The sequence below is a fragment of the Chaetodon trifascialis genome, chromosome 22, assembly GCF_039877785.1.
Source record: "Chaetodon trifascialis isolate fChaTrf1 chromosome 22, fChaTrf1.hap1, whole genome shotgun sequence".
NCBI lineage: Eukaryota > Metazoa > Chordata > Actinopteri > Chaetodontiformes > Chaetodontidae > Chaetodon > Chaetodon trifascialis.
The window spans coordinates 17,958,978-17,976,096 of NC_092077.1; the positions used below are offsets into that span (position 1 = coordinate 17,958,978).

At 44.7% G+C, this 17,119-nt stretch overlaps 2 protein-coding genes across 5 annotated transcripts; one reads left to right on the top strand and one right to left on the bottom strand.

Annotated features, from left to right (window-relative positions):
- Window positions 1-597: 597 nt before the first annotated feature.
- Window positions 598-12,296, top strand: LOC139350294 (uncharacterized protein C12orf56-like). Of its 4 annotated transcripts, none has more exons than XM_070991523.1 (14): window positions 598-1,014; window positions 3,143-3,338; window positions 3,675-3,690; window positions 5,397-5,598; window positions 6,198-6,353; window positions 6,527-6,615; window positions 6,710-6,854; window positions 7,571-7,665; window positions 10,620-10,709; window positions 10,811-10,898; window positions 10,983-11,051; window positions 11,394-11,471; window positions 11,786-11,967; window positions 12,046-12,296. In XM_070991523.1, the coding sequence occupies exons 1-14, from the start codon at window positions 763-765 to the stop codon at window positions 12,149-12,151; spliced, it is 1,764 nt and encodes a 587-aa protein (XP_070847624.1). In that variant the 5' UTR covers window positions 598-762; the 3' UTR covers window positions 12,152-12,296. The 4 variants fall into 4 exon arrangements, with proteins under 4 accessions (XP_070847624.1, XP_070847625.1, XP_070847623.1 ...); XM_070991524.1 differs by having other exon boundaries at window positions 7,601-7,665; XM_070991522.1 differs by having other exon boundaries at window positions 10,811-11,051.
- Window positions 12,297-13,627: 1,331 nt separating this feature from the next.
- Window positions 13,628-16,849, bottom strand: LOC139350692 (peroxisomal succinyl-coenzyme A thioesterase-like). The gene is made up of 10 exons (XM_070992227.1): window positions 16,627-16,849; window positions 16,425-16,524; window positions 15,999-16,189; window positions 15,753-15,907; window positions 15,405-15,524; window positions 15,127-15,209; window positions 14,947-15,040; window positions 14,575-14,655; window positions 14,147-14,288; window positions 13,628-13,891 (listed from the first exon to the last, which is right to left on the bottom strand). The coding sequence occupies exons 1-10, from the start codon at window positions 16,841-16,843 to the stop codon at window positions 13,767-13,769; spliced, it is 1,308 nt and encodes a 435-aa protein (XP_070848328.1). The 5' UTR covers window positions 16,844-16,849; the 3' UTR covers window positions 13,628-13,766.
- Window positions 16,850-17,119: the final 270 nt, after the last annotated feature.

The window sequence follows — 17,119 nt, forward strand, 5'->3', positions numbered from 1 at the left end:
CAACTGAATGACTTTTTTTTTTTTAATCACTGGTGTCATGTTTGAGCAACTCGAGAGGGTGACAGCAGTATATTTGACATTTTTTGGCCAATCAAATAAATAAATTAGTTAAATATTTCCTCAGACTTTTTTTTTTTTTGGACTGGTTGATTCCTATGTTTTTAGATTCATAACGGATTATCCTGTGAATTTCTACCTTAATGTCTTGTGAAACCAATAAAACTGTGATTTAACCTAAATGTAAACTCAGCAAGAATTCTCCCTGCAAGTTGCTCTTTAAATCAGAGTACGTTTAACCCGACAAAAGAAAGCTTAAAAATAGTCTTTACATGCTTAATGTTATACCTGACAGTGTGAAGAAGTCTCACTAAGACAAATCAATTAAAATCCGGAACATTTTTGGTGGCTGATGCACATTTTCGTGGACTTGCGCACATGGTCTCAGGATCAGGTCCTGGTTCTGACCCTGTCCTGAAATCCTTTGAATGGCTCTGAAACTCTGATCTCAGAGCTGCTGTTAAATTCTGACACAACAGCCCATCAGCAGCGTTCCTCCTCCCTGCGCGGACCAATCAGAGAGCTTTGTACCTGCTCAGTGTGAACGGCAGCGGGACCGGACGCGCACCGCCACCTGTCCAGCTGCCTTTCCCTCGACGTGAAGTCCAAACCTGACGGATGGGGAGCCGCCGCGGATCACCCGCCTCTCGCCAAAGCGGAGGTTAACGCCCCAAACTTGTCGGTAACTCCTCCGCCGGTACCGGCATGGCTCGGACCGCCTCTGGTTCTCTCCTCAGCCGCCGAGACATCAAGCTGGACTCCTTCCTGAAGCGGAACACGGAGCGGACGGTGTATGAGCGGATCCGCGCGTGCGAGCCTTGTGTGGTGATATCGGAGACCATCAATAAGGTGTACATGCACGTGGTGCTGAGCGACGACCGCGTGTACCTGACCGAGTACCCGCCGCGCACGCTCACCGCAGCCTTCAGCTTCAGGCGCGTGCGGGACATCGAGCTGGTGAGTTTACCGGAGACGTTAAAGCGATTAATCCTTTGACTGATCAGTGTCAGTTAATCTGCCTGAATGTGTTCTTGATGGACATGTTCATGGTCCACTGAGCTGGTGTTTCCGGAGCTTTCAGCCACTTATTGGCCTTCAGCAGATGGAGTCACAAAGAGACATTCTACTTTGTCTTTACTGCCGTTTCCAAGGTGAAAAACATGGACGATTTGTTTAAAAAACGAGCCATGAGTTGAATCAATAATCAAAACAGTTGCCTTTAATCTTTCTGAGATCAGCCAAAGTAATTATCAGCAGCTATATTGATCACTGATTATCTTTTGAAGACATTCTCCAGGTCCAGCTTCTCATCTCTGCAGATATCCTGTCTCTCTTTGTCTTATTCTTTCGTGAACAGTGTAATGATGCTACCCTGGAATCAATTTTATTGACTAAACCATTAATCAAGAAAGTCACGATCGCTTGAATTGATTGCTGTTTAGAGCTGCCTGAGTAACAGTCCCCTGCTGCTTTGATCCCCTGTTAAACTCTTTAGACGACACATCGGTCACTTTGACTTACGGGAGTCACTTCACACCTTTTCTGGCTCTCGGTGGCATCAGATGATTCGATTTTCCATCTCGGACTGAATTAACCTGTTGATCGACCCTTTTCTCTGCACAGTTTATTCATGTTAGAATACCTGACTCCATATTTTCCCATTTGATTCAACACATTATATGTGAATATTTCCCATAAAAGTGAAACAATGAGGAGATTAAGATTAGATTTTGACACAGGGAGTCTCTCCATGGTCGGGCCTGATACTGCTTCACTTCACAGACAGTCATACAGACGGCCTCCTCTGCTTTATTCTCATGTTTTTTACACAGAGCAGTGATTATCTTAATAATTATCTCCAGTGATGATCGATCTGTTTACTTCTTTGACGAACCACACAGAATCTCAGGGCTGCATACACGGTTCTTTCCATTATCGATTAATCTGTTGGTTATTTTTCATGACTTTAGTCCATAAAACATAAGCAGATAGTTGAAAATGCCCATCATGAGTTCCAGAGTGACTGGACTCGGCTCTTGCAGTGTTCTGCAGATCAGCTAATGGATTAATCGGCAAATCAGTTTCATCTGTACTACAATCACTGATGGTTCTGATGACTCGCCCTTTCTTTCAGTAAGTTTGTATTTTGCCTGTTAAAGACCTAAAGTGACATGAAGTCTAAATATCTGACAGTTGCTCAGTTGATGTGACTTTAAGACACGTTGCTTACGGCTAATACATACTAATCGGGAGACCATTTTCCTCAGATTATACCTGTAACTGAATGAGTTGGTCTCGACCAGCGGGGATTTGAAATAGATTCAAACTCAATGATGTAACCCTGCATAACACGCGGTGTCAAAAAAGAAAGCTGTGTGTCGCAGCAGAAGCCTTTAATTACCTTCTGTTATCTTGTTATGTCACGTAGATGTGAGGTCAGAAGTTTAACTTCTTCCTCACAGATTTAATCCCGTCTGCGTTAACCCGTCAGATTATGACCTGTGTTGAACTGTGTTGTCCTCGCTGCATCAGCAGGTGTTGAGCTTTTATATTGACACAAGGAGTCAGTGGAAACGGTCAAAAAATCAAAAAGATAAAGACAGTGAAAGGTAAATTTAGAAATGAATGAAGAGAAAATAGAGAAATATATGAAAATCTAATAAAAAAAATCATGAATAAATATCTGAATAAATGGTAAGATGATAAAAATCGAAATAGATAAGTGAGGAAGTAGATAAATATATAAAGAAATACAGAAAAGTAGACTGTCATAAAGAGAAAATGTAAATAAATGTAAAATACATCTAAAGAAAAAGGTAATGAAGAAACTTAATGAGACAAAAAGTACAGAAAATATAATAAATAAGACAAAGTCTAAATGAATACAGAGATAATCTAAATAATCTAAAGAAACAAAAACAATGTAATTAGTTATTTGTTCGAATTTATTTTAGCAAAATGTTATTTATTTATTTACTTGTACATCCGACATTTGTGTGTTGAGTGTACGTTGATGCCAGTCTGTCGTACATCAGTCACAGCTCCTTAAAATCCATCAGAGTTTTTATCTTCTTCTCTGTTTCAGGTCAACGATCTCCCAGACTTCCTCCGCGGGAAGGACAGGGAGCTCTGCCAGCACATACGAATCACCTACGTCACCGAAAAGCCTGCCAGGAGGGGGCGTGATTGGCTGAGGAGAGAGCGCGGGGCGGGACTTCCTCCTGCAGTCCGGCCCACTCGCAGAACCAGCCACTGGCCAGTCATAACACACACCTCACAGGGTAAAGACAGAAAAAGAAACGATGGCTAGAAACGGCGCGTCAGTGCCGAAAGCCGTCGACGTGCTGCATTGAAAGGATTTTGTGTCATTTAAGGTTTATCCCTGAGAATCGACTGGGCGCGTCTCAGAGCAGAGCTATCACATGTTTATGTTTATGTTTATGTTTTTCCCAGCGTCTCATCCGTTTTGGAGTCTCGTTTGGCTGCTGAAATGTCAGTTGAAAAAAGCAGCTGCAGTGTGACTCCTGAAGCTCATGTGTCCCTAAATGTCCTGATTTATTCCCCCTGAGACCTCGGACAGTAACTTTAACCATCCTGTGTCTTTATTTCCCCAACAGGATATCCTGCACAGAGGTGAGCATTACACACACTCACACATACTCACACACACACTTTGGTTGCTTTTGTTTTTTAACTGTCTTAAACCAAAAAACCTCCCGCAGGCGTGACTTTACGTGTCTGGTTCTGCGTTTTCTGCCCTGCGGTGTGTCCAAAGCGTGCTGTGGACATTCTGTCTGGGAGTCAGGGAGACAGACGAACTCTGAGCTGTAAAGCCTTTACAGCTGTTGTTGTCTGCAGAGCTGCAAGAGAGAGACGGTGGAGGGTTCAACCTCACATACCTGCATTTTATGTGTTTTAGTCCTCACTGAGAGTCCAAATATTGGACAAAAAGGTCAGTCTCATTTTCCACTTTCAGTTTGGAAACAGCTGATTGATGCGTGAAGTGAAAGCTGCCTCGCTCTGTGATGATCCTCCGCTCGCTCATGACTTATTGAAGACAGAGACGCTCGTTTCACCTCATGTTACCTGCTGCTCTTTGTCGCTGAGGGGGTTTAAAGAAGGTTTCATGTTTGAGATCCAGACGTATTTATTTGTCCTGACCTAAAACTTCAAAAGTGCAAAAGCAGATGAGCATTACAGAACATAAAACACATTTAAGGCTGCGATCAATGGCTATTTTCATTACGGATTAATCTGCAGATTATTATTCCCAGAGCCCTCGTTGTCAAAAGGATGTTTCTATTTTCTGTGTGAAAAAGACTTTACATAATATGTGTAAATTAAGGAAGAAATATTCATCATTATTCTCCAATTAATCGTAAAGTTTGGAGTCAAACCAGTGTCAGCGTGGCTCAGTCCGTATACAGTATGTGAGTATTAATGGAGCAGATACACTTCGTAGGAACTTTCTGTGTGACCCTCTAAAGGAAATCATCCCTCCAGGCTGCGTTACACTCGCCTAAATATGGATTTAAAAATCTATAAACCGGACATTTTCAAGCAAAAACCCCTCATATCCTCTGGCTCCAGCCTCTTAAATATGAGGATATTTCAACATTTGTCGCGGTCAGTTAAATATGTTTAGATTCTGGACCGTTGGTGAGACAAAAACAGCAAATTTAAAGCGTCACTGCAGCTCTGAGAAAGCGTGAATGGCATTTTTTCACATTGTTTTAACATTTCAAGGACCAAGCGATTAATCGATAATGAAAATAATCGTTATGTATTTGCAGCCCCACAGTCAGACGTGCGATGAGGAGGACGCACAGAGTGGACGCAGACGGACAAAAAGCCTCGTATGCGTCTCGGCAGCAGCGCAGAGGGAAGGACTGCGCTCTGACTGATAGACTGAAGGTCGCGTGTGTGTCACTGCGTCATTCCTGTCGTCCTGCTTTTCATTCGGGCGCGTCTGCTGGGATTATATTCCCCTGTGCGTCTATCAGGAGGCGGTTTGTTGACTGAAGAGACGGCAGGAAGAGGAGGACAGATTTACTGTCGCTGAACGCTGAGTCGTTGCCTGGTTACAGCACATGCCACGCTGCTGTAAAACTGATGAGCGCGATGCAAACGCCGTCTCATGCTCATCTGTCCTGCTGCTCCAGTGTAGTTCACCCCTGGGAGGCCATTACGCGCACACACGCACACACACACGCACACACTCTCAAAGACGGATCTTCAGGGACGTGAAAGCAGTTCGCAGCCGTTGAATCATTGCGTTGAAATGACTGAGCTGGTTCGCTGTCAGCAACATGATGTTCAACACTCATCTTGTTCTCCAGGACCCACAGTGAAAGGGGGGCAGAGGAGCTCCACCTGTCAGAGCCCCCACGTTCTGCCTCCTGTCCAAACCCAGAGACTCTGGGCCTCCTGAGGGTCCCACACCCTCCCACCACACCGCCCTCCCTCTACTCCACCATTAGCTCCCCCACCTCTCCTCTGTCACCCTCCAATCAAAGACTGAACTCCCCTGAGCCCGGCCAGGTACGGATGGATGGATGGATGGATGGATGGATGGATGGATGGATGGATGGATGGATGGATATTTTTTAGCACGTAGCTTTATTTTCAACGTGACGTCCATGTTTGTTGTGTTTAATGAAAGTCTGGAGAAAAACCACAGTGTGTCACAGTGTAGAAGCTGCGTTGCATTCAGTGTCAGTTACTTTGTCTTGTTTTAGGCAGAAGATGCTTTCGTTTAAGGAAACGACAGACATTCGGGCCGAGCAGTGATTCAGTATTATCATCTACCAACTTTAATACAGTAAATGATTAAATTATGTCTGTTTTACGTCATTCTGTAATCCAGATGAATGGCTTTGGGCAAACTGTGAATAAAAACTAACAAAATGAGTTGTAAAAGTTCGTGTTTTAGATGTGAGATTTGTGTCATGTGAATCTCAGCACTGGGACTGTTTGAGACTTCCTCACATCATGATCTACTGAGGCGTTAAAAGATGTTTATCTTTCCAAACTCAAGCGTTGCGCCTCCTGGACGCCCTCTCTGTATTTGCTTTAGTTGGGTATAAATGGCGCCGAGGATGACGGCCCTCTGTGTGTGGTTGTGGTGTTTTTTTGTTCAGGTGCCGAAGACGATCGGTTCAGTTCTGTCTCGCCTGCTAAGAAGAGACTGTGTGAACAGGAGAGAGGAGAGGGAGGCTGAGCTGCATCTTTACGCTGTTTCACACGCCTCCAGAATTTACCTCCACCTGCAGAGCTCATGGAGCAGTTTCATTATTGTGAGTGATGACGGCGAGACACACGAAAACACGTGACTCTCCACGCTTTCTGACTTCCTGTCTGTGGCACTCAGCTGCAAGCTCATTGGTTCTGTGTGAAGATGTGAATGAAAAAATGTGTCTTGCCTGTTTAATGCACCAATTTAGCATTTCACTCCCGTATATGTGTCCAGAGGTCCACTCTGCTGTTAGACCCGCTCCACAGAGGCCGGTGCAGAGCTTCGTCTGAGTCCCCTCCTGGAAAGAGACTTCCTGCCATCAGGTAACTGAGCTCTATTGTAACACAGTTCAGGACAGAGGCAGACTCATTAATGATGACCTGCTGCGTGTGTGTGTGTGCGCGTGCATGTGTGCAGCTGGGAGCGGACGGCTCACCTGTTCGCTCAGCTGAGCTCAGAGCTGCTGCAGGAAGGCATCAGTGTGGAGAGTCTGTACCTGCTGCTGCAGGAGCTGAGGACCGCTGCTCACCGTAATGTGGCGCTGCGCAGACTCTTCTGGAGGGTGAGGCGTTCAAAGACCAATTTGTGCTGCTGTATTTGTGAGGACCAGCCAATGTTTGGAGGCTTTGTTATATCTGAGTAACGGGCCAAGACTTCCTCTTTCATGTCATTGTCTATATCAAACTGGACATGCAGCATTTCAGCTAATCTTTAAACAGATGTCTGTGTGTGAGCGCAGATAAATTAAATGCTAAATAAAAAGCTAAATCATCAGTTGATAGCTCCTGGTGTTTAATCAGAGTGCAGCGGAATCTATTCTAATAATCAATTCATCATTTTGAGTCATTTTTGAAGGAAATTCTCTGGTTCCTGCGTCTCAAATGTGAATATTTTCAGGCTTTCTTAGTCCAGTGATCATCCACTGAATATCTTCAGGTATCTTCAACAGTCTCTGACTGTTGGTCAGAGAAGACAAGACATTTCAATGATTAATTGATAAATATCAACAGATTAATCAATAAGGAAAATAATCGTTAGTTGCAGCCCTGCACCTCTGCACATTTGGGATTTTCCTCCTTGTGATGCATTCAGGTGTCGGCTTCATTTTAATGTTGTGGCTGCTTGAGGTGGAGCGAAGTTTTGGTACTTTAATTTACAGTAACGCGTCAAATTTTAGAGGCTCTTCATGTTTTGTATGTAAAATATTTATCAGTGAAGTTACTGTAAATACTGCAAAAATACATTAATAATCTGCTTTCTCTGCTCTGCGTGTTTCAGTCCAGCGAGGTTTGTGTCTTCCTGGTTCAGACTCTGGAGGAATCTCTCCAGGGCTGTCAGAGCCTCAGTGGAGTCCACACAGCAGATCAGCTACTGTAAGCTCCACAGCGTGTGTGGCGTGTGTGTGTGTGTGTGTGTGTGTGTGTGTGTGTGTGTGTGTGTGTGTGTGTGTGTGTGTGTGTGTGTGTGTGTGTGTGTGTGTGTGTGTGTGTGTGTGTGTGTGTGTGTGTGTGTGTGTGTGTGTGTGTGTGTGTGTGTGTGCGCGTTCGTGCAGATTACTCACTGAGGTTGTAAGCTGATTGCTGTTTTTACACAACACACTTACGGCTGTTTAGAAGGACACTTTGGGTGTGTGTGCTTTCTTTTAGCCAGTTAGCTTCAATGATCTCTGCAGGCAGTGTACTGCACGGCCCTTATTATGGGCTGGCAGGAGGATACTGGGATCTGAAACACTGCAGCATGCTTCCAAAATGTCCTGCAATAGTGATTTGTTGGAAAATGTCTCGTTGTTACTTTATTCGGTAAAAGTAAACCAAAGTAAAATACCTTCAACTGACCAAGGGCCGATTCAAACATTTATGTCACTTACAAAATCAACATTTCCCTCCAAAATTATCTCTAAGTTGTACAACAACATGCTGCAGAGTGGGGGGGGGGGCACATATTATGTGAAAGAAAAATGGGAAAGAGAAGGAAGTTTTATGATAACTGAGGAAAACTGGGAGTGCATCTGTGAAATCCAGTGGGTCTCAACAAGGTCAAATATCTGGCGTGAATTTTGTTGGAAAAATATTATGCGTTTTTTCATTACACCAGCTCAAAAAAGATACTGTGGAATTGGAGATGCCTGCTGGAGATGTGGTTTAGAAGGAGCTAATCATTTCCATGTTTTTTGGAACTGTCAAAATATTCAAGGGTATTGGGTTGAGATTCATCATCATGTACAAAATGTGTTTTCAGTTGGTTTCCCCTTTGTATTCGAAACTGTCTACCTTGGTAACATAATACTAGACGGCCTAAGCAATGAAGAAAGAAACTGCTTTATATTCTTTTAGCAGCAAGCAAAACCCAGAAAGCAAAAATCCATTGAATCAACATTGAGATATGGTCATGGCTTAAAATTGAATCAACATTGATGTCAGACATTGAAAGTAACATTGAAAGCGCTCGTTATGATCAACATTGAAATAATGTTGAATTTTCAATCAGTCTAAACATTGATTCAATATTTATTCAACTACATCATTTTCAACATTGAAACAATGTAGAATTGTCAATTAATCTGAACATAGAATCAATATTGATTCATTTATAAATGCATTGAAATTACATTGATTCTACATTGCAACAATGTTATTAATTAAAGGACCATTACAGCACTTTTCAGTCTTCATCTGTAGGTTTTAAATATGCTTCATGCAAGGCAAATTGCATGAAGCATACGCGATTTGAAGCGTCATTTTGCCGGGTGACGCGATGGACGCGATGTGTGGCGCGATGGACGCGTTGGCCGCGAAAATCGCTCTCATCGCGTTATCGCTTCATCGCTCGAGTTGAAATAATTGAACTTTTGCGGCGGATTCGCGTGAAGACGCGCCGCAGCCTATCAGCGTTGAGATCGTCATCGACGTGCTGACGTACGGACGTGGTCGACGAGAGAATGAAATGGTGGAAGAAATGTTGTTGTTGGGCGGGCTTGTCGCATGACGCGATGACGCCGCAAGGGGTTTTTGTACCAGCGTCAAAACTGGAGCGTCTGGCGCGACGCGATTTCATTTGGAGCGCGATTAAATAATTTTCATCGCGTTTGGTGGGAACGTAGCGTTTGGTGGGAACGTAGCCTAAGGCCTACGTAGCCTAAGGCTACGTTCCCACCAAACGCCTCAAATGAAATTGCGTCGCGCCAGACGCTCCAGTTGTGACGCTGGTACAAAAACCCCTTGCAGCGTCATCGCGTTGCGCGACAAGCCCGCCCAACAACAACATTTCTTCCGCCATTTCATTCTCTCATCGACCACGTCCGTACGTCAGCACGTCGATGACGATCTCAACGCTGATAGGCTGTCGCGGCGCGTCTTCACGCGAATCCGCCGCAAAAGTTCAATAATTTCAACTCCAGCGATGAAGCGATGGCGCGATGGGGCGACGTGATGAGAACGATTTTCGCGGCCAACGCGTCCATCGCGCCACGCAATTGCGGCCATCGCGTCGCCCAGCAAAATGACGCTTCACATCGCGTCTTTGCATTGACTTTGTATGTAATCTTGCGGCGCGATCTTGTTTCATCGCGTTTGGTGGGAACGTAGCCTTAGCCTGGCAGGGGGCAAGTAAAGCCTGGTGGCCCGCCAGGCTTATAATACACTGGGGGAAACCCTGAACCCTCAGCGTAGCCTCTGCACACGGACACACTAGCATTAGCTAGCGTTATCTAGAATGCTAGCACTAGCTAATGCTAACGACGCTAATAAGCTACAACCTCACGGTAATAATTCACAAAGTTGACATGCTGGTGAAAATACATTGTGTTCTCATTAGGACTTACCAGTTTGTCTTCTTTTGTCACTTCTTTTGAATCACTGTATTTTGCTATCTGGGAAAGGCCATTACCCGAAGATGGCTCAAGCCTGAGCAACCAAGAACTGACATGCTGGTGACTGGATCAACATTATACAAGAAATCTATACAATGGAAAAAGTTACTTTTCAACTAAAATTGCAGATGGACTCATTTTATAAAACCTGGTCAAAATGGACAGAATATGTCAAGCCTATAAGATCTGATTTTACGTAAAACTGTTAACTAACGATGACTGCTGCGAATGATGTTATGTGAAAAAGATGATGCTGTGTGTTAGAGGTACCCCACCCTGACTGTTCCTGTTCTTTGTTCTGTATAAATTGTTAAAAATTCATCAATAAAAAGTCAATTAAAAAAAAAAAAAAAAAAAAAGTAAACCCAAGTGCAAACATCAGAGGGGCTGTCAATCAGAATTTGATGAGTTTGTTCTGGAAGGCTCTGACTGTAACAGCGGCTCCATCCTTCTGTTCAGACTGAGCACCATCATCGTCCAGACGCTCGCCGTCATGTTCAGAGAGACCGAGGTGGAACCAGCCAGACTGGACCTGCTATCTACCAAAAGGTAAAACCCCCCCGCCTGTCCTCTGTCTGTCTGAATACTTTGTCTTTTAAAAGCTCGTTTCTGTCTTTTAAAGGTGATTTTCTGCATTTGTCTCCCTGCAGAGGTGCCCTGGCCTCCAGAATGCTGCTCGCCTTGATATGCGACCCAGAGCTACAGACACAAAACCAAGGATCCCAGACTGACCGCGAGGTGAGCCGCTGCCTTCTCACAAAGACGATCATTTTCAAACCTGTTCTTAAGGTGACACTCGTCCCTCTCTGTCTCTGCGATCAGGCCTTACTGGCTGAGTATCTGGACGCTGCCTGCTCTCTGCTCTTCGAGCTGCTGCTTTTAGGCCACAATGTGAGTTATGACAAAAACAAACGCAAACTGAGAGATGATTCCTAATAAATGTGTTCGTAATAAAGGTGGATTTTGGGGCTGAATCTTAGCAGGGTGTGAATATTCAAACTGTGGATGATGGTTGATGTCGACATTCAGGGGAGATTTCATGTGTTTTGGGCTGTTTTGCTTAATAACGTGTCTTCTTTTAGACCTGTGCAAAGAAAACATACAAAATGCACATTTAGATGTTTATTTTAGTTTTCTGTTCTGCAAATGCATGAAAATTTGAGTTTGCAGGTGTGTGAACATTTGGATAAAGCCTGTGCCGTCACACTTTGTTGAACGTTTTCTGTGTTTCAGGCCAGCAGATGTTCCCCTGCTGACAACTTCCTGTCTGTTGGCTGGATCCTCCGTGTCCTGCAGCCTCATCCTCACCTGGTAAACTTCCTCCCTGTCACCTGTTCGGTTGAGATCTCCTCCAGGATCAGTGGCAGGTCCAATCCAGCCATTGGCTGACATAATCCTGGTCGAATTCCAATCCTTTCTTTATTGCCCTCTGCTGTTTTGTTCACCTCTACTCTCCTTTATGACAGTGTGAGCATTTAACTGCTGTACAAAACATTCAGGGAGCAGCGCTTTAACGTACTACGCTGCAGGGAAAGCACTTTAAAGTCTCCAGCGTCTAAAAAGTCAAAAGAAAAGAGCCGTGTGTTGAGTTTAAACAGCACTTTGCTCTCCTCGTCTCTCTGCAGACATCCTTTGTTGGTTACCAGGCCCAGCAGGTGGTGCTGGTTTTGTCAGACCTGCAGGAGCCCTTCCTGAGTCCCCTTCAGTCTGTTCTGCTGTTCCAGCGCTGTCGCCTCCTGCTGGCCTGCCTGCAGTACAGCACCCAGCTGGCACAGCACCTCCGGGCCCACTTCAGGGAGGAGTTCAGGTTTGTGCTGCTGCAAGTCTCAGGACGGTGACAACAGGCTTGTTAAGTATTTGAAGGATCGTTGTGTGTTCCCTTCAGGTACTTTGTGAAGCTGTCGTGTGCTGAGCAGAAGCTGCCGCCTCACTACCCGATCAGCCAGCCCACCGTGCGACTGGTGGAGCAGATCCTGACCCTGCACAGATGATCGCACATGTGCACTTCTACCTGGAAAAAGGACTGAGTTGTGCCTTTAGTGAGGTCTGAGTGCTGTAGTGCTTTGAGCTGCATACTTCATGAGCGTTAGCTTGCCAGGTTATTGTAATAAAGGAGGGAACTGTGCGTGTGAATAAAACCAGCTCTCGTCTGAATGAACCGGTGCGGTTTTTGTTTGTGTTGGTGCTGTTTGGCCCCAGAGTGGAGACACTGGATCAAAATCAGCATGCCAACATGTTCACGACAATACTAACATGCTGATGTTAAACACGTGTGGCGTTTCCCGTGTTCACCAGCTAACTTTAGCATATCAGCACACTTACTAGCAGTAAACAGAGTACAGCTAAGGCAGATGGATTGGCATTGGTTTTGCTGGTATTTTGATGTCACAAGTTATCAAAAATCACCCTGAAGGGAAGATGAATGTCTGCACAAAAATTCATGACAATCCATCAAATGGTTGCTGAGATATTTCAGTTTGGATGAAAGCGGTGGACCAACGTTTCCATTCTGGAGCCGCTAGCATGATTAGCACCGGAGAGAGCTCGGTTAATGTTCTGATTCCTGTAGATTTATTCAAGTTCAAACAGTAACTCAGCTTTCGATTGAGTTGCCAGGTGTTGTGTTTACTGAATATTTGACAAAGGCACAATATAGCACAAGTACAACCCCCACCAGTCTGGATGGTCAGCACAGTTGTTGGTAAAGAAAACAGTCAGACTTTGTTCCCTCCATCATTCGATCAGAGTCTGAGGAATCTTTTGTCAAGTTAAAGTTACCACATCTGCTCTTTGCATGCTGACAACAGAACAATGCGACCGATCAGGCACAAAACGGCTTTCACAACACTTTCTCTCCTTCAGGAACACCTGTCAGCATTACCTGAGCTCAGAATCAGTGCCCACATGTCAAATGTGGCAAGCGACTCAGATAAGCGATAGCATTAGCTATGTTAGCTAACAAATCTACGGCTATATTCATCCTTAAACTATAACAGTGTTCATTCAATAATGGCTAACAAGTTAGCTGCCTTTAGCTTGCACACTAGTTAGCCTGCAAATTGCACTGCACTATTTATGATCATTTTGGTTCCTACAACAAAACTATATTTCTACAAAAAGCCCCTGTTTCAGAAAACAAAAGAAGCCAAACTTCTGAATGTTAAATTCTGCTAATACAAAGAACTTTTTCTAAGTATAATAGTCAAAAATTAGCCAACTTTTGATTGAAATTACAAAAATAAACCCAGATTACAATGCTAGCTTTCTCTAAATTACTATTTCTACTAATAACTTCAACACAATCTCTCGTTTTTTGGCATTTTTCTGAGCTTCCTGTCCACCATTCCCTGATGTCTTCCTTTAATATTACCATCACGTTTAGTGACACCTTAAAGGCCGAGGCTTGCAGATACTTAAAAACTGAACAATGGCTTTACTGACATAAAACAACCAAACGCAGACGTACGTATTTTGTGCACTTCTGTTCATTACAGCAGAGACTCCTGGTTAATACAATGAGGACCCAATGCCAGATAACACACCACCATCAGACAACAATCTGTCCTCCAGCAGTGACTCATGGGATTTTTCTGTGCAGGTAATCATTCACAGCTTGACTTTGGGAGTCAGGCTGGAGTACAGGTGATGCTGTAGAAATGCTAAGATCTTCCTCCAGGAGTCTTCCTGAGCGTCTGAGTGGGGTTTGGTTTGTCCTCCCCACAGCATTATTACTGAAACACACAATTACATTTACATCAGAGAAGACATAGTCTGTAGCTATGAGAATCTAACCTGAACACAGCTGGAGGATCTGAATGGATAAGACGATCATCCCAAATGTGTCTGCTTTCACCGTCAGCTGAAACGTGCTCAGTTCAAGCACTCGAGTAAAGACGGGGCTCCCTGGTAGGACGCGAAGGAAAACATGACAGAACCCTGAACCGACGAGAACGAAGCCCTTGTGACCCCGAACGAGCAGAACTCACCTTTCTCTTTTGTGGCCTCCACTATGAAATTTGTAGCCCTGAAGTGAGGTGAGAATGGCGGCTCAATCAGATGCCCAGTATCGGGGTACTCCAGTCGGGTCAGCAGGTGGCCCTTCCCCACTGCATTCATCTTCTCGGCCATCTGGGGTCAAAGGTAAAAAAAAAATGTGGCTCAGATTGTGAGTATTTGCTGCTTTTCTATGTTATTTATGAAGTAGATGGAATCTGAATAGGTCACCTTCAGCTCAGGGTGTTTATCCAACATCTTATACACAAAACAATCGAATAATCAAGACAATAATCAGCAAATTAACAGATGATCAAAACAATGTTACAGTGCGATTATCTGATTTCTCTTTCAGGTGTGTGTGTGTGTGTGTGTGTGTGTGTGTGTGTGTGTGTGTGTGTGTGTTTGTGTGTACACTCACGTCTTCAGCACTCTCCACTGTGGGCCAGTTTTGATCATCAAGGCCGTTGACCAACAGCATGGGACAGTTTACTTTCCCCACCTCACCGAGAACGAACCAGAAGACACGACTTCAGTTTGTGTTTGTTAGAGCGAAACAACACGAGTGTTTTCATTTCTTCTTTTAAGGTCTGATTTGAATCACACAAGCAGAACGAACAACATGTTTGATTCACGCACGTGCGGCAACGTTAAGTCCAAAAGCGCCGGGAGAGGTGGAATATAGATCGAAAGGTGTCGTGTTTAACTCATCCCTCTCAGCCAGTCACATCACTGGGCTCGTAGCAAACCAGCAGTCTCATCCGTGTGTGTCATCAGTGTAGCTTGTACTTACATCCACTTGGTTTGAGGGAGTGTGGAAAATTGCTCGACCCACATCTCGCCATATATGATGGTTGTTCTCATCCAGACGGACCTTGTTCAATTTCCTGCCATCACAAGTAACCGCACACATCAGTAACACTGTGAAACTCTGAGTAACGTCTTAATGTTACTGACGCAAGAGAATACCTACGTGAGCAGCAAGTGATTCATTCCTTTGCGGCTCTTTCCAGATGGATAAATGTGGCTCCCACTAATGCAAACGCAACAAAAAGGCTGAAACACAACACAGTGACACACCCTCAATACAGGTCGGCATTTGGTTCTCCACTATGTGCTATCAGGGCTCAAATTTCTGCAGGTTTTCAATCCATCTCACTGATTAGCTCCTTCTCCGGCAAAGAAGAGGAGATGCACATGTTGACTGCGAGAGAAAACGCAACCCCGAGATGTTGTGCATGTGCTACTTGCCTTGATAACGGCGCTCTCAGCTGTGAAAAATATGGTCAAAATCGAGCCAAGGGAAAGGCCATAAATTCCGACTCTCTCTGGGATCACTTGAGGGTGGTCTTTGAGAATGGAAAAGGCTGCCTGCGCAGAAGTAGATAACAGGAAATTAGGGAACAAAAACAAGGAAAAAATCTACAAGTTGTAAATATCCAAATATCCGTCTTTGTAGGGTTGTCATTGTACCAGCTTTTTGAAAATCCCTCTTCCTGCGCTTTTCAGAGGCCTTTCTCAAGACAGAGTACATCAAGTTTGGACTCACATATTTGGGAGTTGACAGCGAACGTTGAGCAGCTGCTAAGTAACACAAACCTCAATACTGCTGAACAGTGGATACTGATCATCACTGGATGAATAATCCAGCGCCAAAGAAGCAAAACCGTGAGACGCAATCAGGGACGAACGATACTCCAACAGCCCTCCGCCGTCTCCCCACAAATCCAGCAGCCCGGGGAAGGGTCCTGGACCTGAAGATACCAATCATCGATCACACCAAAACCAAACATCCCAGTCTCTTTGAAAATGAGGTAATACATTTTTCAGGTGATGCAGGTGTACCTGGGGGTATGAAGAGGGTCCCTCGCACTCCTGTCTCTTTGATACTGATCCTCTGGACTCCTGGAGCCATGTACCATCTCTCTATGAGTGCCGAGGCCAGAGGGGGCTGCTGTCTGAAGCCCTCAGCGATGTGTCCACTGTGCACCGAGATGTTGACCAGCATGGGGCTGCAGACGTCCCTCTTCCTCAGCCTGGCAGCGATGACAAACTGCTGAGGTTTACTGACTAACAAGCACTTTGAAATTTTAGATGAACCAAACCAACTCCTCTCAGTCCACAGAGCATCGGACACGTTTACAGTCAACAATTTACCAACCTCGCTTCAGTCAGTATGTTAGATCCACTGCGAGGACAAAGAATCTTGTGCACAGGTGCATCTAATAAGATTGCATGAACCATCTGCAGCTTCGGTTCTTAAGGTGTTACCTGAGGCCTTTACGGCTGCCTGGGACAGGACGCATGCTCCACAGCAAACCCATGGCTTCTTTTCCTGTATACGTGCCCCCAAAACTCAAATCCTTGGCAACTGGAAAAACAGTAGAATGTCAACAACAGCAAAACAAAACACAGAAACAAGCAAATGAGCTGTGAAGTCAGGGAGGACGTGACATGGAGGAAGAAAACCCACCAGACACCGTTCCTCTGTGATCGCTCACGTAGTGTCCGTAGGCCTCCCAGTAGTCCCTGTCCTCAGAGTGGTGCAGGGAGTGAAGTGTGACTGGAGATCCTGGAGGCAGATTCTCCACCAACACCTTGATCTTCTCATCGACCAGAGCCCGAGAGGGGACGACGGAGACGATAGGAGGGACGGTCCCAGACATGGTCGATAATTGTCTGCTGATCATTGTTTCATTAAGATCAGACCTGGTTACTTTATAGTCAGGGAGCCAGAAACTCAAAAGCTCAATAAAATGGGTTGGCTGTTGATCGCCAACTAGTAGTGAAATCATCACAGGTCCAATGTTTTTGGTTGGATTTTAATCATTTTTTCTGTGGAATGAGTATACTGCTTGGTGAAAAGAATGGCATATTGACTGATGTTGTAACTTGGGGGAATAGTTGATTGCCAGTGAAGTAAGGATGAAAATGTTGGGAAAAAGTGAGAAAACGCCAAATGTTTT